This window comes from Canis lupus, chromosome 18 (assembly GCF_048164855.1).
Source record: "Canis lupus baileyi chromosome 18, mCanLup2.hap1, whole genome shotgun sequence".
Taxonomy (NCBI): Eukaryota; Metazoa; Chordata; class Mammalia; order Carnivora; family Canidae; genus Canis; species Canis lupus.
The window spans coordinates 24,989,440-25,012,260 of NC_132855.1; the positions used below are offsets into that span (position 1 = coordinate 24,989,440).

Here is a 22,821-nt window from a genome sequence, read left to right on the forward strand (position 1 = left end):
GACTTCTTAATTCCAGAAGCAAAGAGGTGGGTCATAGAGATTCCCAGCTGACCCTTTGTCTATTTCCTTGGGCCCACTAACCAGGGAGAATGTATGTAACTCATGAGTCTTAGCAGAATGAAATGACCATCATATCTGGGACAGAAGATCAACAGAAACATTGGCGTTTAAGGCCCTCACCGCAGTGACCATGGCTGACATCACACCTTGCTTATTGCTGCTGGTGTTTTATCCTGTTTATACTTTAGATTTGCTGATGCTAAAGGATGCTGACTACTTCCTCACATTACCTAACTCTTGAAATTTTATTTTAAAAATATAAGAGTCAGAGACAACTGAAATTCATTGTCTCCTTTCTTTTGGATTTTAGCTTCTAGAAAGGTATGGTTTCTTGGCAAGTGAGACTTAGGATTTAGGGGGTGAGGTGGGTGCCAGGGTGAAACAATCCTGCCTTCCCACGAGAATGATCGATTTTCTCAATCCTGATCCCTGATCTCTAGCAGAAGGGCTTCCAGCCTTCTTTCCTCCAGGTACAGTGAGCTCTGTCATTAACTTGCTGTGATGGCCTCTGGCTCTCTGTGATGCTTACAGCACCATAGGGAGTGGTTTTCAATGCAACTGAAAAAGTTTGATGGCATTATTTGTACTTCCTTCAATATGGATGATACTTAAACATACATACATGTGAACGAAATTGTAGCAAGGCCCCAATACAAATTCAATTTGTAATATTTTGGTGTTAATACACCAAAATGGCATGGCATACAGATCGATGCATACAGTTACATTACAGTTTGTATGTTACTCTGCATACATTTATTGAGAGCTTTCTCTATGTCTGGCGTTCATGTTTGGGTCAATAATTATCCCATTTCACAAGCAGGAAATCTGATGGTGAAAGAGAACAATCCTGTTAAAACTTCCTCATTAGTAAGTGGCAAGTCTAGGATTTGAACCCAGGCAGGTGTGTCTTCACTCTGGTAACTATCCGTGAATTGGATTCAGGTCATAGGTTCTTTGAAGGGCTGTCACCATCTGAGTTTAATTTTTGTGCTAAGAATTTATTATTACCAATGAAATAGAAATGGATCATACTTCTGGCATGGGGTCTGGTGGAAGGGAGTTTAGTAAGGTGTGTTGATTATTAAATTATTTTTAGTCATTTATGATGAAAGGGTAGTTGGATGTGACTATGCTAGGCCTCTTGCATACACAGTCTTTTTTATTCCCTGGAAATTTCTGAGAGGTATAATATCCTCATATTTCAAATAACAGTTTGGGATTTGGGAAGTACATTTTATTCTTCTGGAACATGGCTATTAAATGGTTGTAGGATTTTACTCTAGATGAGGCAAAGCCTGTAACTTCTGTCCACTCAGAATAGTTTGAGGCCACCTCTGCAGCTGTGAACCCAAGTTCTGTGTGAGGACAGGGCTCTTCCTGGCTCAGAAAATCTCCAAATCAGAATCAAGTGTTGTTTCTGTGATGGGTGAACTGAGTTCATTAACCAGACTTTTAGCCTACATCTGACTTTGGAGCACTAGTTCCTAACTACAGGTGGTCTAGATCTTGTCTTTTTGTTCTGTAGACTTGTAGCTTGAATTTCTCCTTTCCACCCTAAGCTACTATCTGGACTGAGTCCCTCTGTGGCTGAACCTCTGCCTCCTTACCTCTCTCCATCTCTCTGTCCTTGACCTGGGCCATTCTGATGTATAGTATCTATATACTCATCCATAATGACAGGCCATTCATTCATTGAATAGTCACTGTTGTTCTGGTTGGTGACAACAGCACAAAGAACAAAACAGACCAAACCCCTGTTCTCATGCAGCTAGAACATGTCCTGCCATTTGTCCTCTGTTCTCCCTTTCATCCTCACCCCCAAATCTGGTCCTCAACTGATAACTTTTATACTGGAACTAGAGGAGGACCTTCCGAGAAACATTTCTCAAAATCTAAGCTTTTATGGTAAAAAATGACATCTGCATGATTTAATAACTCTCAAGGGTCACCTGGGCAGTGTCGGGTATGAAGCACATTTTGGGACCCAAATTACAATGACCTGATATAGGAAGATTGTTAAGACATGGAAGCATGCAGGAATTAGATTAGGTCAGTAAAGAAATAACTGACATACCCTACTGAAAAGCTGCTAGATTTTGGAATTGCCTTCCTGAAGCAAGATGCTGGACTACATGACTTATGTGGGGCTTATTAATGGTGAGTCGACCCAAGCTTCCCTGGGAACAGAAAGGTCAGGTGTGCTGCATCATCTGTATTCACATCCTCTCCTCCGTGTCCACTTCTGCTCTGTGCCGCTGGCCCTGACTCCTGTTGACTGCATCACCTGGGCTCTCTTGCCTGCTACCTACAAAAGGGACCTGACCAGTGGGAGCCACTGCGGGAGATCAAAGTGTAGAGGGAGAGGGAGGTTAAGGTGTTTGTTGTTCTCACTTCTGTCCTACTTCCTCCTGCAGTTCTGACCATGACCACACCTCTCCATGACTGTAGCTCCTCCCCAGGAGCCTCTCATGTATGTCTCCAGCTTTCAGTGGGATCCAGCCCTCACCCTTTTCCTCTTGCCCTTCAAGCCCAAGGGTGGATAAGATCTCCCTCTGGGCTGGTTACTTTTGGTTAATTTCCTCTAAACTACCAACACTTCTGTACATAGTCACTTCATTAAACACTTTTCAGAGGGCACTTGGGTGGCTCATGGTTGAGCATCTGCCTTTGGCTCAGGTTGTGATCCCAGGAGATTGAGTCCCGCCCTCTGCCTATGTCTCTGCCTCTCTCTCTCTCTCTCTCTCTCTCTCTGTCTCTCATGAATAAATAAATAAATAAAACACTTTTCAGGGGATCCCTAGGTGGCTCAGCAGTTTAGCACCTGCCTTCGGCCCAGGGCATGATCCTAGAGTCCCGGGATTGAGTCCCTCACCGGGCTCCCTGCATGGAGCCTGCTTCTCCCTCTACCTGTGTCTGCCTCTGTGTGTGTGTGTGTCTCTCTCATGAATAAATAAATAAAATCTTTAAAAAAAAAAAAAAACACTTTTCAGAACTCTAGCTAAGTGTGCCTCTCTTCTTCCTTTTTTTAAAATTTTTTTTTAATTTTTTTTTTATTTATGATAGTCACAGAGAGAGAGAGAGAGAGAGAGAGAGAGGCAGAGACACAGGCAGAGGGAGAAGCAGGCTTCATGCAGGGAGCCCGACGCGGGACTCGATCCCGGGTCTCCAGGATTGCGCCCTGGGCCAAAGGCAGGCGCCAAACCGCTGTGCCACCCAGGGATCCCCTCTTCTTCCTTTTTTTGCCAGAGTAATCCATCAAGCGAATACAGCATATTGCAATATACTTGAGATAAAAAGATATGGACTTTATATTTCAAGATATTTCAGTCTATCCCCATTTCTTCTGCTCTTGTTGTTCAGTAGTTTTACTCACTGAAGTTGGCCTTGGGATCAAATTCCTAGGCTTGCCCTAAGATTAGGATTCTTAGACAGCTTGTTTTATATCATAATAATTACTAGAGGCAATGAAATTTAATAAATATGGTTCTCCTCTAGCAGCCAGAACTTTCCATCCAGATGTGTTTACCAGTTTCCTGTGGGAGTGTGGTCACATTCACTCACAGCTTTGTGTTGCTTTCATACCCATGGAAGTCAGACTATACCTAGATTTTATGAGTTGGGAGATGATGAATCCTATTAGTTCCATTTAGGCTTTAGGTTATCAATCTTAATACCTGTGAGGTTGAGCAAAAGGAGCCAGTGATCATTATTTAAATAGTCTCTTTCTGCCAGAATAGCCTCTGCAAAGATGGAATTGTCAGGTCAGCACTTTGTGGTCCTGTAAGTCCAAGCCACCACTCACCTTGACACACATCTGCTTACTTAATCTTTCTCTTACTGTATTCTCTTAATCAGGTCTGTCTTGCCAGCAATATTCTTTTGACCTTTTTTTTTTTTTTTTAATCTGTTTACTTTTTTTTCCATGAGAAAAAAGAATCATGAGATACCTTGTCAGCAAATTCTATGAAGGTTGTTTTCAGACAAAATTGTTTTTGGCTGGGGAGATTTTTTTTCAGATAAGTATTTTAATTCTGCTGTACCCACATTTACGGTACAAGAATAGATGTGGGCATTAGTGGTCTGGTTTTCTAAGCTGTGTGTGAATTTCCGTAGTACAAGATGAGACGAGATACTGCTAAATCATGTGCATCTCTCCTATTTAGGGGAGCCAATATTTCAGGCTTTTGTGAGAAAAGTAAAGTCAAAACAGCTGAATTTTTGTAGAATCTTAATGCTGGAAAAGATACCAAGGTCATCTTGTCTGGCCCCCTCTCTCACTGAAGAACCATCTTCCCTTGTTCCGTAATACTATTGACAGGCTCTGCTCCAGCTTGAGGGTGAGCTCATTCCACCTCTGTTGTTGATACTTCCTTAAATTGAAAAACAATCAGCCTCTTTTATCTAGCCACCCATTAATAGGAGGTCACCTTTCTAGAACATCATGAGTAATCCTGTGGCTTTTTCTTCAACAGGAAGGGTAGCTCAGAGAATGGAAATTACCTACCAGGGTTTCACTCTCCCAAGCTTTTCTTTCTTAGACATTCCAGCTACATGAACTGTACCTCACAGGACATGTTTCTTAGAACCCCTTGTAGCTTCTTGGTGGAGGGCCCCGTGTATCCTAGTCAACAAACTTCTGTGCCCACAGGCTCATCACAGCCCAGATTTGGATTGGTTTGGGTATCTCTTTTTATTCCTTTTTTTTTTTTAAAGATGAAAGTCCCATTTTAGAGTGTATAATTCAGTATCTGCACAGTACTTGAAGCTATCCGGCCCAAGGCAGCTAATGCACTGGAAGTCCCACAGCCTTAACCTACGTGTCTCTGTGACCCAAGTGGTGTGGGCACAGGAGCCCAGAGTCTCAGATTCCTCAGATACTGACCATGTGTAACTCTGTTCCTGCCAGCAGTTCATTTTCCCTTTGGTAGTTCTTGAGCTCTGCCCTTCCCTTAGCTGGTTTAGTTGTGGTCCTGATACTATGCTCCATCCTTTTCAGCCCTCTTCTCTTTTCAGTCCCTTGATGGCTTTTCCAAATCGCATGGGCCATCTAGAACTGAAAACTGGCTATCCTAGTAGTTTTTGAGCTTTGCCATGACTCAGACACACCTGTTCTCTGACTCCCAAGCAGATTGGCCTGTTTTTGCTAGCAGCACCAGAGTAAACCAAGTCCCCTCAGATAGTTGCAGTCTATAATGTGCATTATTGACCATCTTCAGGGGAACATCTGTGGTCTGGTTAAGAACTCTGTTGTTGAGCCTATCCAGGTTGAGTCTCAGCTTTACCACACCCTTGCTCTGTGATCTTTCTTGGCCAAGATTTATCAAAGATTTATCAAAATGCGGTTTTAGTAGTATTTACCTCATAGAATTGTTGTTCATGATAGGATAACGGATGTGTTACTCTCAGCATTGCCTGTCGTATGGTAGACCCTCAATAAATGCTTGTTGTTGTAGATTTATCTGCCTGGGTCTTGGCTTGATCTTTTCTTTGTTGCCCTTCCTAGTAAATTGGCTTGTTGCATATGGCAGTGCTATTTCCTTCTTTCTTAATAACGTGTAATTGAATTAGCATTGTGTGGTCCAGTAACTAATAATCATGTGATTTTTATATTTCACAAAATATTGATCATGTATTCTCTTAGATAGTGGCTAAGTCCTGGAGCTACCTTAAAGTGATTTTCACATGAACCACCCTCAGGCCAAGACCCTGAACTAGAGCAGGCCATTTTGATCTGATCTGTAACCCCTTGCCTCTATTTATCATTGTCCAGTTTGATGAGCATGCCAGCTATTCTTCTCAAGTTCACCCAGTCTGAGTGCCTCACCTTAAGTTGATGGTCAAGATGCAGAACAGCACAAGCCAGTATCATCTACCACCAGGGTAATTTGATGACCCTCCTTTAGGACAAGCACCTCTTAGCAAAATGTCCCCTGCTTATCAGCACCATCAGACTTCACTGCTATAAATAGATGCTTTGAGCTTTAAGGTGCTGTTTTCTAAGCCTCAACCCTGAAACACACACAGATGCTTTGAGCTTTAAGGTGCTGTTTTCTAAGCCTCAACCCTGAAACACACACAGATGCTTTGAGCTTTAAGGTGCTGTTTTCTAAGCCTCAACCCTAAAACACACACTTACCTGTTCATCTTTTTGTTCACTTATTCATGCAGTGTTCTTTGAGTATCTGTGAAGTATTAAGACCTGGCTGTTCTTTGGGAATTCAGAGTTGAAGCTTTGGTACCTCCCCATAAGTCAGCTGTCGCTTTGTGCTCCTCAAAATGCAGAATCAGAAGGAGTCACATGGTACCATAGGGTCACAGAGGAGGCCCCCAAATCAGACTGGAGGTGAAGGGAAAGGCATTCCTGGAGGCGGCGATTCTCAAAGTGAATTTTGTCGGATGAATAAAGGTTAGACCAAGAAGGTCATGCAATGAAAGGAATCCTAACAAGCTATTGGTTCTATGTCTTAGTCCATTCGGGCTGCTATCACAGAACACCACAGACCGTGTGACTTCTAAAAAATGATGATTTATTTGTCACAGTTCTGGAGGTTAGAAGTCCAAGATCAAGGCACTGGCAAATTCAGTGTCTGATGAAAGATTGCTTTCTGGTTCATAGATAGCCATCATTTCACTGTGTCTTCACAAGGTAGGAGAGGTAAGAGAACTTTCAGGGGGCTCTTTTATCAGTTACCAGTCCCTTTCATGAGTCCACCCTCATGACCTAATCACCTTCTAAAGGCCCCACCTTCAGACACTATCACACTAGGGGTCAGGTTTCAACAAAGGAATTTTTTGGAGGGGAGGTACATTCAGTTTATAGCAAATGCCTTCCTATAAATAAGTTAGCATTTTCAGGTACTGTTTCCATAAACTTGAGGGAAAACAGCATTGCAACTTGTACTACCATATGACCTCCTAAATGCTATGGCATCAAGCCAGGTGATTCTTTGTGTTCTCCCTCTGAAAAGCTTTGTGTTGCTGCCTACCTCAGATGGGTTTGATGATGGAGCACTAGCCACATGAGGTTGCTAAAGATCGCACTTGGGGCTGAGCAAGATGGGGAGATTAGCAGGTACAAAATACACATTTTGGGTGCTGGGTGGCTCAGTCGGTTAAGTGTCTGCCTTTGGGCTGATCATGATCCCAGGGTTCTGGGATTGAGTCCCACACTGGGCCACCTGCTCAGCGAGGAGGTGCTTTGCCTCTCCCTCCCCTGTCCCCCGCTAGTGCTTTCTTTCTTTCATGTTGTGTCTCTCAAATAAATAAATAAAATCTTTAAAAAAAAAAAAACAACTTCAAAATACACACCTTGCCTAGTTCACAATTTATCTCAGAGTTTGACCTGTTCATGTCCACCCCCTTTTTATATGCCCTAGACCAAGGGACAGTACCATTTAGTGAATGCCTTCCTTTTTTTTTTTTCCCCAATATTTATTTATTTATTTATTTATTTATTTATTTATTTATTTATTTAATTTATTTTTTATTGGTGTTCAATTTTCCAATATATAGAATAACACCCAGTGCTCATCCCATCAAGTGCCCACCTCAGTGCCCGTCACCCAGTCACCCCCACCCCCCGCCCACCTCCCCTTCCACTACCCCTAGTTCGTTTCCCAGAGTTAGTAGTCTTTCATGTTCTGTCTCCCTTTCTGATATTTCCCACTCATCTTTTTCTCCTTTCCCCTTTATTCCCTTTCACTATTTTTTATGTTTCCAAAATGAATGAGACCATATAATGTTTGTCCTTCTCTGATTGACTTATTTCACTCAGGATAATACCCTCCAGTTCCATCCATGTCGAAGCAAATGGTGGGTATTTGTCGTTTCTAATGGCTAAGTAATATTCCATTGTATACATAAACCACATCTTCTTTATCCATTCATCTTTCGATGGACTCCGAGGCTCCTTCCACAGTTTGGCTATCGTGGCCATTGCTGCTATAAACATCGGGGTGCAGGTGTCCTGGCGTTTCATTGCATCTGTATCTTTGGGGTAAATCCCCAGCAGTGCAGTTGCTGGGAGTGAATGCCTTCCTAATGCTGTGTAAGTTACATGGCCTCTTACTATATGTTAGTTGCATGGGAGCTTGGTTTAGTAGGTGGAATAAGTAATTCTAACACTCATGTTCAAAGCACAATTAGCTACTATGATGAGCATTATAATAGAAAAGTGACTAAGTGGAGGGTGAGGGAAGCCTTTCAGGAAGAATAACCTTTGAGCCTTACAACATAGAATTCTGCTTTTTAGAGGCAATTCAGTCCTTCTCGTTTGTTCATTAATTTGTATATACAGGGGATCCCTGGGTGGCGCAGCGGTTTAGCACCTGCCTTTGGCCCAGGGCATGATCCTGGAGACCCGGGATCGAATCCCACGTCGGGCTCCTAGTGCATGGAGCCTGCTTCTCCCTCTGCCTGTGTCTCTGCCTCTCTCTCTCCCTCTCTCTGTGACTATCATAAATAAATAAAAATTAAAAAAATATTTTTAAAAATTTGTATATACAGTAAACCTTTATCAAATGAATATCATGTACCCTGAGTTGTGTGTTAGAAAGAGAGATAGAAGTCACAGTCCCTGCCCTCAAGATGTCATCATTTACTAGAGAACACAGAGAGAACAAATGAATAGAGGTCAGTGTGATAGACATCATGACCAGGTTCTTTGGGCATCTCACCTGGATGGAGGGTGTTAGTGGCAGGACTCACAAAGAATACTTCTTAGGTGAGGTGATAAATGAAAGTTCCATCATATGGAATGGTTTGCACTCTTTGGTGTTCATAGATTTGAGTGAGACTGAAGACTCTTGACTCTGCCTTGAAAAATGTGCCTACACATAAAAACTTTAGGTACTTTCTGAGGGTTCTCTGAGTCCCTAAAGCCCATCAATGAATCCCCCAGTTAAGTGCTTTTATAGGAGTTTACATTCATAGAGCAACAGGGACACAATTGCCATAGAGAATACCAGTGGCTGCTTAATGTGAGAGTTTGGGAGAGGAATATTTTCCATTATTTGTGATAATGGAAAAATCAAGCAAGTAGTTGTGATAATTCCAGGAAGCCTGAAAAATCCCTTAGTAATCACTTTATCTTGCTAGTGCTGGTGATAAGTGAAAATATAAATACAGTCAGAAATTTGGTTCAGGATAATACAAGTTAAGACCTGCTAAACTATGAGTATCAATTCTTCATTTTATTTTTTAAAAGATTAATATTTTTATTATTTACTAGGTATTTTCATCCTAAAAATAAATCTTTCATGTGAATAAATTAAAGGAAAAAAGTTTGATTTAGAAGTACAAAAGCTTACCATAAGCATACAAGTTAGTCTAAAGTAAGTAAAAAATACTGGTTCTATAATTCATTCAGAATTCACAGGCACGATAGTAGTGTAGCCAGAAAAAGGAAATAGAGCTACTGGCCCAAAGAATGGAACAAAGATGAGGAGTAGGGACAACTTGGGAGGCTTTCTTTGTTTTCATTATCCTAATGGGCTCTTTTCAGTGCTCCTGTAGTTCTGTGATCTATCAGCCTTCCCTGTTAGCATTTATCCCCCCTACATACACCATTTTAGCTGAGGACACCTGTTTGGTTTTGCATTTCCTCTCCTTCCACACCTACCCATTCATCCCAAATCGCATCCCACAGACAAAGCTGTGAAGACTACTCCATCTGGCCCAGTTGTTGGAATTTCTTCTTCTTCCCAGCATCCCTTCTGGAGAGTAGGGAAAGAACTGATTTCTGCACACCCGGAGGCTCATATGTGTTTTGGGAAGAGATGGGAATTTTCACTGAGCATATACAAAGCAGGGCTGAACACTATGGGCAAAGGCATGAAGAAATGTGGTGCCTTCTAGGAATCCACCCTGTGCCCCTTCCATATCATTGTCGTACCTGCAGAAGCCCCTTCTCTCCTAAGGCCTGTGCAACTTGCTCAGGTCATCTTTCCTTCACTCCAGATGCTCTTCTACTTTCCCCAGTAGCTTTATTATCTATCTTCTACCTTACCATCCTTTGAGCCCTGTTTCCTGCAGTCACTTTCAGGAACATTCCTATCTATGACTGTCTCATCACCCTGACAAAGCAATGCTTTTTTTTTTTTTTTTTTTTTAATCTCAGTCAGGATCATGACCTGAGCCAAAGGCAAGTGCCCAACCAACTGAGCCACCTAGGAGCTCCCAGAATGCTTTTTGTTAATCCTTGATTCCAGTGACCATCATGTCCATACCGCTCCATACCAGTGGCAAGGCAGCATCCGATAACTCTCATCAATGTCCTCTAGTCAGAGGCCACCAAGAGCACAGCCATAGTTGGACAGGCTGGTTTTGTTGCCCATTGCTGACCTGGAGACCTCACACGGTGGGGAGCTGTGGGGCAACTCAGTATAAGACAATGCTGGGGGAAAGGACTCATAGGACTTGGGTTTGTGTCCAGTGATTTGGGGGAGGGTTTAAAGAAGTAGGGCTTTGCCATCAGAAAATGGGGTAACTCTGTGACTAGATATCTTAAGTCTTATCTCCAGGCAAGGCAGACTAGAAAAACCAAAGTGCTCATTGTGAAAGAAGCAGCAGTTGCTCATTATCTGGATTTTTTTGGTGTTTTCTGGCTTGGCCAGCATTCATGCTTTGTCTGTGTTCAGGTGTGATTACCATGGAGCCTTGTGTTTGTCTTGCTCCATCCTAGTCAGAGCCTGGCTCTTTCTGATGTCAGTTTTCTGCAGTCACTGGCATTCACAGGAGAGGCCCCGGCCTAGCTCCTGAGTATCAGGGACTCCTCTGGTCTTCTTCAGTCTTCACCGCTCTGAACTGCCCCACTTGAGATATTTGCCTCCTTGATCAAAGCTTCCACCTGCTTCTTCGTCCACCCCCTGCATGTCCCTTAGCTCCTATGGAGTCTTATCCTCAGCCGCTCCATGTTTTCTCAATTTATCAACTCCTTTCTTGGCTCACTGCTTTCCCTAGCCAGACAGACACTATATGGGGATGAGCTGCATTCATGGTATGCTGACTCCCCACCCCCCAGAAGCCCTTCCCTTGTTGTTTCCTTTGCCAACCCCTTCTTCTGGCTGTGCCCCATCATTGACTATTCCCCTAAGGTTTGTGAGCACTTCAGCAGAAAGGCAGATAACCATCAATGTGTGTTTCTACCCTCAGCGGTCCACAAAGCTGCTTAGAAATGCTCTTTTTCATAACTTGTTTATCCCCTGGAAGCCATGTGTCCACCAACTTCACCCTGAACCCCCTCCTTCCAGAAGGTATTTCCAATCCCCACTCTACTAAGAGGATAGAAGCCATCTCATATGCTCTACTTGGTTTCTTGATGTTCCCTACTTTATTTTTTTCTAAGTCTCCACCTATCCTCCTTCCCTTGAAACTCTCTGAGGGAAAGAATTTTTAACCTTTTATAACCTACCTCTTGTACTGTGTTCCTGATTTTGTCCCCTCTTCTCCATATCCCTCTCCCCTTGCTGCCTTCGACAGCCACACAGACTTTGCAGTCTGACCCCTTCCCTTCATAATGCACTTCCAGGAAGGGGTCTTGCCCATCTCTGCACTTCCCCCCCCCCCAATTCAATCACATCTTAACCCTTCTTTTCTCAATCCCGGACCAAGGTGATCTTGTCATTTCTTTTTCAAAAACTTATCTTTGTAAACTTGACAGCATCAGACCAGCTTTTTCCTTAAATCTCTTGACACCATGCCCTCCAGGTTCTCCTGGCTCATCTTGGTTTGACTTCTTTTTTTTTTTTTTTGGTTTGACTTCTTCATAATCTCAAGACTCTGATTCTCCAGCTATTCCCCAACTTTCTGTGGGGTTTTTTTTCTTCCCCTATTTCCATTTTTATAGTTCTTTTTCTCTCTTGATCCCCCTTAACAATCTCATCCACTCCCAAAACTTGAATAATTCACAAATTTGTCTCTGCCCCTGATCTCTGTTGGAAGCCTAGTTCATTATTTCTAACTGCTAAGTATCTATAGCATGATATGTTATCGATACTAAAACATCACTTGTCTGAAACTAGATGCATCAGTCTCACCAGAACCGATGTCTCTATATGTTTTTGTCCCACTTCATGGCATTGCCATTCTCTGTCACTTGCGGTCGTCTTGACTATCAAATCCCACGGGTTCAACCTTGGCACTGTCTCTTGCATTTGGCCTCATCGTCAGATGCTTGCCAAGCCACAGTTATGTTGACAGGGAACCTATTAACTTGTTAGTTAAGGGCAAGGGACTTGTCTTGCTCATCTTTGCTTGTTACTCCATATCCAGCACAGTGCCTTACCCATAAGACACCATCGCCATTTGTTGAGTGGTTGACTATAAATTAAGCATTTTAATGCCTTACTTGCACTTCACAATTTGTCACTAAACAATTTTCCATCATTAGACCTCTAAATACTTTTATTCTTCACCAAGCAAGCACCAGAACAAAGTTTCATACTCAGAACCTCTACCATGGTACTCCGCTCTTTTTCAGGAAGAACAATTAGATGAGGGTGCATGGGTCATGAGGCGTTCATATTACCTTCCTTTCTGAAAGCCAGATATAATGCATAGGATTATTATGTTTTCACGGCAATTTTAGATAACTTACATCTCCCTTTATACATTGATTTTTCGGCTTTTTCTTCTCTTTATTTTTTAACAGGTTTTCAAAATGGAAACTATCAGTATGACATAAGATGCTATTGATAGTACATCAATATGATTCAGCTATTTCCCTGCCCAGCAGAGTGTGGCTGCTCTCTGCACAGCCCTGTAATACATATTAGTTACACAGACATTAGAGAAGCCCTTCCCATCCATATGTATGTGCGTGGCCCATGGAAGTTAATAATGCCATATATCACGTGCATGTAGAATGTAAAATGTACTTCAGAATGACAGCAGGCTCATATAAAATGAATATTGGCTTACGATGAGAGGAAAACCAGGGAAAGATTTTTGTCCTTTCAAATCTACTGTTGAGTGAATTATTTTTTTCTGTGTGTCTCAGGATCCCAGACCCACATTCTGCCTTTTTTTTTTTTTTTTTTGGTCAAGATATGCTCCTCTCTCCAGCCACCTTATTTCACTTCAACTACATGGATAACAAAAGAACCCCTTTGGAGAAATGAAAGATAGCAATTACACATTGGTATTCATGTTACAGGAGTCACACTGCCGTCCTCAGGGAGTTTAACAATGAATATCCAACATTAATTGCCACAGTAACTGAGCGTCTGACCTTGCTGAAATGTAATACACCAGTTTTACATAGTAAAATTATTTGCCACTAAAAGATATTTTAAATTATCATAAAATTATATTGTTGTTTAGAGTGACCGATAATTTGTATTTTTGTCTCTACATTTTCTTGGGAATCAGGACATCAGCATTTGAAGTCATAATTGTATCACTGATTTGGTTGACAATTATGGCAAGATTAGTGCCTCAATTCTTATGCAAGGTGAATAAAATATTTTGACAGCCCTGATAGATCTGTGGAACTGATTAATAAGGTACAGTTAGGACTTAATACGTTTTACCTGTTGGGGGAAACAAATACTCTTTCTTTTTTTTTTCTTTTTTTAAGTATTTGCACCTAATAATAGGTTGGATTTTCTGCCGGTGGCAGAAACATGCTAAGAACTCTAGGGCATGTTTCCCTTTTGAAAGAAGTGATATTTTTAAGGTGAAGCCTACTTTCTATCAACTTTTCTTGCTTTAATCTTTTGCTCAAATCTCCGGGATACAGAAGCTAGCTTTTCTTGCATGCATCTTATGGTTCTTTCTTCCTGGGCTTCTTTCCACTTCCCGGTGCCTCACGCTGGGAGAATTTCACACAATATACTCTGGAAGTGTTCATCACTCAGGGTCGGGCTCCACACAGCTGGGTCAGCAGTGAGCCGAACTCTGACAGAGCCACGTCAGCGGACCACGCTGGCTCTGGGCTGTGGAAGCTGTGTGTGCAGAAATGAATGATTGTTCAGCCTTCTCTCCTTTTTAAAAGGGACCGAGGTGAAGAAAGTCAGTGCACTCACCCATGACATGCGAATTTCAGCCTAGATGAGATTCTAACTAGAGATCCATTTTTGCTTGTATTCTGGCAAAACTCGTACATGATAAATTTGAAGGCCATCTTACGTCTGGGGGGATTAATGAACCAAGTGATAGAATGGGTAGTTTTTTTGCCCACCTTTTAAAGTAGGGTGTGAAGTAAATGAATATGTGTCTCATATAACTACTTAATATGGCTTGCTCATTGTTTTAGTGTTTAAATGATTTATGACTTTCCAGTTTAATACAGTGAATATTTAATAAGCATTATGAGATAAAAGAGAATATATATGCAATTAGTATGTCGTGTTTTTTGAAACTCTGAACTTTGGATTTCTTAATTCAGGTCATTCAGGTAGTTTTCAAAGTGAGCTTTCTGAATCCTAGTCCCACTTTTGGTTATTTTTTTTCCCATTTCCTTTTACAGTATTTTATGCCTCCCTGATAGTCTACATGTCTGTAGAATTTGAGCCTGGACACTCCACCATTAGAGGGAGATTCTTGCCCGGACTTCTCATTTTTTTCCTAACCTTTAAAGAAATCCTGGTGGAAAGCAACTGGAGAAAACGCAGCTTCAGTTTAGCCCCTGTTTTGGTTTGGGGGTTCTTTTTGTTCTTGTTTTTGTTGGCCTAATTATCTCTCCCCTTCTCATCCCACCGGTCGCTCCGGTCCCCAATGAATGCAGGATGATGAAGTGGCGACCGTTCAGGTTACGGAGCAGGAGCGGAACGTCCTGGTGCTGAAGAAAGTGCAGGGCTGTGGCCCGGCCCCCCCGGCCGGCAGCGCCGAGAGTGATTGGAGGTGAGTTCGCCCCAGCGCAGCGCGTTTCCCGGCCCTGCCTGGCTCCCCTTCTCTCCCCTTCTCTCGCTCCATCTCACTCGCTCCCGCTGCCTCCCATCCCTCCCTCCCTCCCTCTTTTCTCTCCGCCTCTCGAGCGTTCTAGCTGACTGCAGAGCTCTTGGCAGCCAGATGGACTCAGTTCCCTGCGAAAGGACGGAGATGGCAAGATCTTTGAGCTCTTAGGGGATGCCTTTGTTAGTAGCCGATCACAATGGGCAGCTCCCGGCTGAGGGTCTTTGACCCTCATCTAGAGAGGAAGGAATCCGCGCTCTCGGACCCAGAGCTGCCCTTGCCCACCTTCGATGTGCCTTATTTCAAATACATTGACGAGGAGGACGAGGACGATGAATGGAGCAGCCGCTCGCAGTCTTCTACCGAGGATGACTCGGTGGACTCTCTGCTCTCTGACAGATACGTGGTCGTGTCCGGGACCCCGGAGAAGATTTTGGAGCACCTTTTGAATGACTTGCACCTGGAAGAAGTCCAGGACAAAGAAACAGGTAAGGCGGGGGTTGGGGGGGGTGTCTCCAGCTTCCAGACCTGCAGCTGCAGCTGCCCCTTGTCGGGACCCTCAGGGGCAAGGTTCCCACTGCAGGGGAACCCAGCATGGGCAGAAGAGGCATATGCTTTGTGCGCCTCCCCCCTGGCCTCGTGCTGTTTTGTTTCAATCCAGTAAATGGACACATGTAGATCTGAGCAGCCACCTGGGAAGTCGCTGTACAAAGAAAACATTAGGAAGGCAGATGTTCTCAGTGTCTTGGGCAATTTTGACCAAATCTCACCTAAAGGCAATTGGCAAGAGGCTAGCATTTCTATAGCCAGTGTTTGTTGGGAAGAAATACCAGGGACTGAGCATTCACCTGGCCTCTGGGAAGCACTGAGCTGAGGGGAGTAGCCTCTGCAGAAACGTCAACAATTAATGTAACTACTCAGCAACTAGAAGCTTAGCAGCAACTTCTGCCCTTTTCCAGGTGATTTACAAACTGCTCAGAGCAAGCCCTGCTGTGCAGAATATTCATACTTACAGCTTCGCAATCCAGAAACTATAATTCAGTGAAGTCTTATTGATCAGACTTCTTGTCCAAATTTCTGTTTAATCTGGGAGCAAAATACCCACTTAGCTTTGTCACCCTTGCACTTTGGGGAACAGTACCACTGCATCTACAAAACAACCTAACCATGCTTCCTTTATCACCAAAGGGCAAGTACATACTTCTCTTCACCAGAATTTGTCATTTGTTCCAGCGTGGAACAATTATTCCAGTGAATAGGCCTCTGGCTGTTGCCTCAATTCTGTAACTTGATCTCCTGACTGAAATGCACTTTTTGCTGTTACCAGAGCACCTGTGATGCCCACACTTGGCATGACATTGACTGCATCAATAAAAGGTGTTTGTAGGTTGAATTCCTGCAGAGTAACACCTTAGGTTTTTCCCTTGTAGGAAGGATTGTGAAATGACTGTGTAGGTGGGAGCAAGTTTCCTTAGGTCTCACTAGTTTTTTTGTCTGAACCTAACTGATGTCTGATTCTAAATTGCATTATAAAGGACATGAAGAGAAACAAAGTTGGATGAAATATGTAAGTGGGTTAAAAAAAGAAAAGGAAAGTAACTCAATCCCTTATCCTACAGTAATGTTATATTCTGATCTCAAAATTCAAATAGATACTTTACTTTGCATATGTTTAAGGTGGGAGAAATGAGTAAATGCCATTTATACACAGGCTAAAAGAAAAACATTCTCATGGCATTTGCTGAGTTGTTTTTCTATGTCTATTGATTAATATTTTCTGCATTTGAGCACTATTCCCGTGTTCCGCTTCATCAGATATAATCATCATGGAACGGGCATAATTTTCCATGTACTGATTACCAGACTGCTTTACACAGGTGGTTTGAACTAGATTACAGGCAAATAATCTGCCCCAAAGAGGACACCTTTTAATGTGGATAGATGTTTCAGGGGATTGTATGCTTGCCTCTTCTTAATAGCACCACAGTTCTGGTCTGTAATGTGAGACTTTGTGTCTAGGTCATATGAGTAAGTTTAAAAATTATTAAAGCCAGTATTAGGCTTCACTTGATTTCTTTTTTTCTTTCTTTCTGATTGTCAGTGGTGTTTTGTTTTGTTTTGTTTTGTTTTGTTTCGTTTTGTTTTGAGAAAGATGGCCTAGGTGCCCATAGCAAGTCCCAGTATTTAACACTGGGAATGAGAAATCACTCGGATTACTTTGCTAATGCCAGGAGTTGCCTGCTGCTGGAAACAGTGTTGTGCATGGTGTCTAGTGACTGTTGCACCAGGCCCTGTATCAGATATGTCACTTTTAGTGCTCAGCAAAGCAAAGAGGACCAGAGCTCAGTGGCTTGCCCTCAGCAGAGCTTGAAGAGGCCTCTTGGGGTCAGCCTCTCCTGATTCCTACTCATTTCCTTAGAGTTTTCAGAGGACACATGAAACTTCAAATTTTTGTAGTGACACTTGAAAGAAAGCATGGTAGCAACTTTTCCTGTGATTAACGGAGAACTTTATAAAAATGAAAAGTCAAACTCAGAGAAAGATTGATGTGCATGTAATAGGGAGGCCTAAGTGAAGTCATATGTGGTTCTTCAAAACTTCACCTACAGCACTTGGAGAAAATAGAACAGAAAAGCCGTTATGTGGTTTTTGTTGCTAAAATGGAAAGAAATATCATATATGTAAAAATAAAATGAATTTCATGGGCAACTTGAAGAAAGGAGGTTATTCATTTGTCCTAGTTTGAATACTAAATGAATCACATATTTAAAGTAATTGAGGCCCCTTGTTACCGACAGAGGTGAATTCTCGTTCTTTATTTTGGTCAGGCTGGCAACCCTCATTATAAAAGGCCTACGTGTGCAAGAGCCTAATAGCATCGTATAAACATATGGAAGACAGATGGAGGAAAATGAGAAGGGGCTGCAATAAAAGTATACAACAGCGTTTTTATGTTCTCGAGCACCCCTTTTAGGGAGAGGGAACCATATGGGGCTGGCTGGAGCCATATGGTGCTCGTCCACATGGCCCCAATGGCAGTGAGGAGGAAGAGGGTATATGGGAGGACATAAACTCTCCTGGAGACTAGATGAGCCTGTTCTGGATTCTTACATTCCTGTACCCACCAGAGGCTGGAGAAAATAACGGAGCAAGAGATGTGAGTAATTTCCCATCTCTTTCCCACAAAAGTCACTTAGTTGTGAAAATGTAAGTGCAAGGCCCAATAGAACAGATCTTCTGCACTCACAGAGGAGCATTTGAAGTGATTACTAATTGATGTGAATGTGTAAGTGGAAAAACGTTGACTTAATTGAACGGAATAGGAAGGAGAATGCCAGAGCTATTGATATAATGTAATCCTCTCGCCACCTGAATCAAGAAGCGACTATAGAAAACAACAATTCATGTTATTCTATCAACAACTCAAACTGAGTTTTCAAAGCAAAAATATTAGAGATGCTTAAAAGCGACTTACTCATGGTTTTCCCAAGTGAATAGATCTACACATGAATGTTTTCATAATCTCCTCTATGCATACCTTTCCTCCCTTGTAGGACCAGGCCCAAGGAGTCTTCCCAGGAATAGCTGTAGAATAAATGGATGAATGAATAAATGATTCTTCATTGTTCCAAATGGAAAAACTATTTGAGTCTGGCTATTGGACACCTATTTATGAACCTGGAAAGTGATTAAAGCAGCTTTCAAATATTACCTTTTCTGTCAAGTTCAGGTTCTGGCTTAAATATTTGGAATGGTAGAGAAAAATCAAGCAGCTCCATCTTTCATCCTCCCAGATATGGGGTAGAAATCACAGGGTAGACATCCCAGAGCATTTCCAGCCCAGGAGAATTACAAAGCAGGCAAGGAGAAAGAAAAACAAGGAGTTGTGAATAGAGGAGCTGGAGAGTTGGAAGAGTGAGTTTCCCCCCAGCGAGCCCTAGTCTGTGGGGTCTGCAGCGGTTCCTGCTCCTCTGTTTAACTCTTTCCCCTCCCTGGAAAAGATAGACTGTTTTGTTTAAAGCTGCTGCTGTTGGGAATAACGACTTCTGGTTCAAAGCCGGGGAAACATTATGTATTGGATGGGTTGCATAGGGAAAAATCTTCCTATTGATTTTTCTCTCTGAATCTGCATTATGACAGGTCCACCTTAGGGAGGACAGAAGAGCAAATAACATGATTTGCTGCCCTCTTTTTTCTTCCATTTCCTTATTCTTTATTCGTCCTTTTGAAGTAAATGCACTTAAGATCACAGGTTTTGAAGAAAAACAAGGGAACAGAGAATAGGATAGTAGGAACAGGTAAAGCCAACCAACTCATTCTTATTGGGCTTGACCTGCTTTCTTCAAGGTGTGGCTGGTATTGTTACTCATGAGGATGTCATTCAGCATATTCCGTGGATGGGTACTTGGTGTGGAAATGCCTGCTTTGATTGTGGGCACCTCAGCATTAGTGATCTGCTTTCAGCAGCACCTCATAGGTTGAGCATATCATTGAGAACCAGAGTCCCTTACCTTTGTAACAAGATAACAACCTCTGTGAAAGTACCTGGCTTATGTTATAGGGGTGTCTCACTCAATCAATAAAGTCCAAAGGTTAATCTTCATTGCCAGTTTACTGGCTTTTTTAGAGCAATGCACTGACAGAAACTTAAGGATAGCTAGGACAGGCACCTAATTTTTTATGAACTTTACTGTCTTCTTCTTGGCTGGCACCATGCCTGTCCTAAGTGCTCTGTGTGTATTTCTTATGAAGGAATGCTTTTTTCCTGATCATAGAAAGATCACTGGAAGATCATTGGAAAGATAGAAGACAATTTAGGTGAACATCTTCCTTGATTTCCTTGCCTTTTAGGATTTCTGGAAAGATGTTTGGCATTTCTGTCCCAGGCTTCCTCTTCCAGGTGGCAAAGACCTCAGTGACTGTAGCAGCATAGTTTATGTAGAGCTAAATGTTGTTGAGGCTAGACAGAAAATTTTCAGATAATGGTAAATCTCTTCATGATTTTGTGCAATTAATATACACATAAAATTATCTTGTATTTATCTTTTGTTTTTATTTCTGTAATGGCATGTAACAAATAGACATGCCATAGTGGGTCTTATGTGTGGCTGATCATTAAGGGTGCATGGGGCATTTTTTAAAATACCAATACCTTGGGCAACCCGGGTGGCTCAACGGTTTAGCACTGCCTTCAGCCCAGGGCATGATCCTGGAGACCCAGGATCAAGTACCACGTCAGGCTCCCTGCATGGAGCCTGCTTCTCCCTCTGCCTCTCTCTCTGTCTCTCTCTCTCTGTCTCTCATGAATAAATAAATAAAATCTTAAAAAAAATACCAATACTTGGGTCCCACCCCAGAGGTTCTGATTCAGTTGACCTGAGATGAAGCCTAAATTTTATGGACTTTAAAACTTCCCCGCTGATGCTAATATGGAGCCAGATGTGAGAGCCAGGGAGATAGAACCGTGACTCTATCTCATTCCCCTCCCCCAACTTTTTAAGATTTATTCCAAGTTTCTAATTGTTACAAATATATATTTGCCTCAGAGAGTTAGGGGCATTATGATATCATTTCCCCTTTCTTCCACTTCCCCTCCATTCCCCACCTCCTCTCCAGAGCTTAATGTCCACTGGTCAGCCTCATGTCCTCTGGTCCCTGCCTCTGCAGCCTAAGAAGTTCAAAATTCACAAACCTGCACTGCTGGTCCACCCACAAATAATTTTGAAAAAAAAGGGAAACAATCAGAGGAGATAGAGGTACTGGACACACAGCTGTTGAATTTCTCAACCCTTGAAATGAGGAGGTGATGATAGATAATGAATAAAACTCATTTGGATTTTTGCCAGGGCTCTGTTGTGCTGTAACAATCCCTGGGTGGCCCTAGAGTCTCACAGCCAAGATGCTTACTTCTGCAAAGAAGCATGTATTAAGAAAGGAGAACATGAACATAGCCAAGTAGAAAGGGTACTAAAATGAGATTCTGAGATCTCGAGTCCCAGATCTGGGCTCCATTAATAAACTAGCCTGAAACCTTAAGCAAGTCATACAAAAGATGATCTTTGAGAGATCTTTCATCACTAAAACACCTTGATTGAAAGGAATCTATATCAACCTCTTTCCAAATGTCACAGAACCATGGAATTTAAAATGTCACAGAACCATAAATTCTAGATCTGGAGGAAAGACCTTAGAATTCATGTAGAAAATTTCCAGAACCTTTTATGCTGAAATCACCACATCACTTAGCCATTACACAAGTAATACCCTCGTATTACATACATTACTGCACCATTTCTTTGGATTCGTAGGGCAGTTAGAATGTTGATGGAGGAGGAAGCTTGGAACCCAATGCTCAGTGGCCATACCTGGTGATGATTTATATGTTTGTGTATAACCTTGTTCAATGGGAAACTTCTTAAGCTCTTTGAAAAATTATGCTATAACATTTTCAAAGAATGGCTTTGATTTATCACCTGCTAGTGAAATCCATTTACAAAATTGTATTACCAAGCCATCTTGGGATATTCAGAAAGAGTCTGTTGCCGTGGAAAAGTGGCAGTGTATATTTCACCCCAGCGGTGAAATATACTACTTCCTGTCTCTTACACTAGCCATCCCCCTGTAATTTCTTTACTTTTAACTTTATACACTGCTGCTATGATAAAATACAACTGTGCATTTTTAATTACTCAATTCGTGTATGCCCATGAATGAATACCTTAGAAAAAATTAATTCCTTCACTCTACAAATACCTTTAACACTCCTCTGTCCTAGATGTGGGGATACAGAGATTCAGACAAAAAAGCAAATAGAGAAATGGTGAATATTAAATACTAATCACAAAAAAATAAAAATGCTAATCATTACAGGCAGTATTTTATAATAACTATATCTACGAGACTTTAAAAATAAGCTTGAAGATATTTTAATGTATTTAAAGTATTTTCAAGGGACACCTGGGTGGCTCAGTTGGGTAAGCATCTGACTCTTGATCTCAGGGTTGTGGGCTCCATTTTGTTTTTGTTAAAAAACAAAAAAGGGTATTTTCAAGAATTAACATGAAACTATTGGTTATATTCAATGAAGTTCAGAACCAAAGGAAATAGACTTAATTGAAGAAAAAAAAAAGAAATTTGAAGTATGTATACATATCCTTGGATGGTGCTAGCTATGACTATAAGCCATAGAATCTGCATCCATGAAAATGTTTGATATCAGGCTTCTACCATCTTGACCTGTGAAAATAATTTTTTCATAAACAAGTAACTAGACTAGGTTGCCTTCTGAGGTCTTCTTCAGCTTTATGAAACTGCCACTTTTAAATATCAGGTTAATTTTGTTTGTAGACATGCTTTAGTAAAAAAGTCAACAGCAGACTAAATTCATTAGCACCAACTCCAGCTGCCCTGGGTATGCCTCAGATGCATTGCACTGCTGTTCAATGAAGGCTTACTTTTCCAGATAAAGCAAAAGCTTGAAATAGCTATCCATGGTGACAGTGAAAATCTCCCGAGTGCTGACAAGAGAGACCAAGAAGTAAAAGTGTTCGTGTTAGAATATAGTTACTGCTCTGCTGTATAATGTTTGTACTGTGGGTTGGGTTTTGTTTGCTTTGGTTTGCTTTGGTTTGCTTTGGTTTGCTTTGGTTTGGTTTTTTGGCAGTTCCCTTAGCTTCCCTTCCTATTGCAAATATGGAGAATGTGATGTATTCTCCGGCCATAATTGAGCATTGGGAGACTTTAAAAATTAATATTGACAAATGATGAGGTATTAGAATTGTGTGGAAGTTTTCTTCACAGTTGTCTCATTTATGAAAGCAGAGGACTTAGGCCACATTTTGTTTGAGGACCCTTCCAGATTGGAGA

At 41.9% G+C, this 22,821-nt stretch overlaps 1 protein-coding gene across 1 annotated transcript in view; it reads left to right on the forward strand.

Annotated features, from left to right (window-relative positions):
- RAPGEF5 (Rap guanine nucleotide exchange factor 5) overlaps nucleotides 1-22,821 on the forward strand; it is a 229,736-nt gene that overhangs the window by 142,906 nt on the left and 64,009 nt on the right. Inside the window, exons 10-11 of the mRNA XM_072783806.1 lie at nucleotides 14,789-14,904; nucleotides 15,355-15,443. Coding sequence (XP_072639907.1) covers nucleotides 14,789-14,904; nucleotides 15,355-15,443 — 205 coding nt within the window. The remainder of the gene's footprint in view (nucleotides 1-14,788; nucleotides 14,905-15,354; nucleotides 15,444-22,821) is intronic.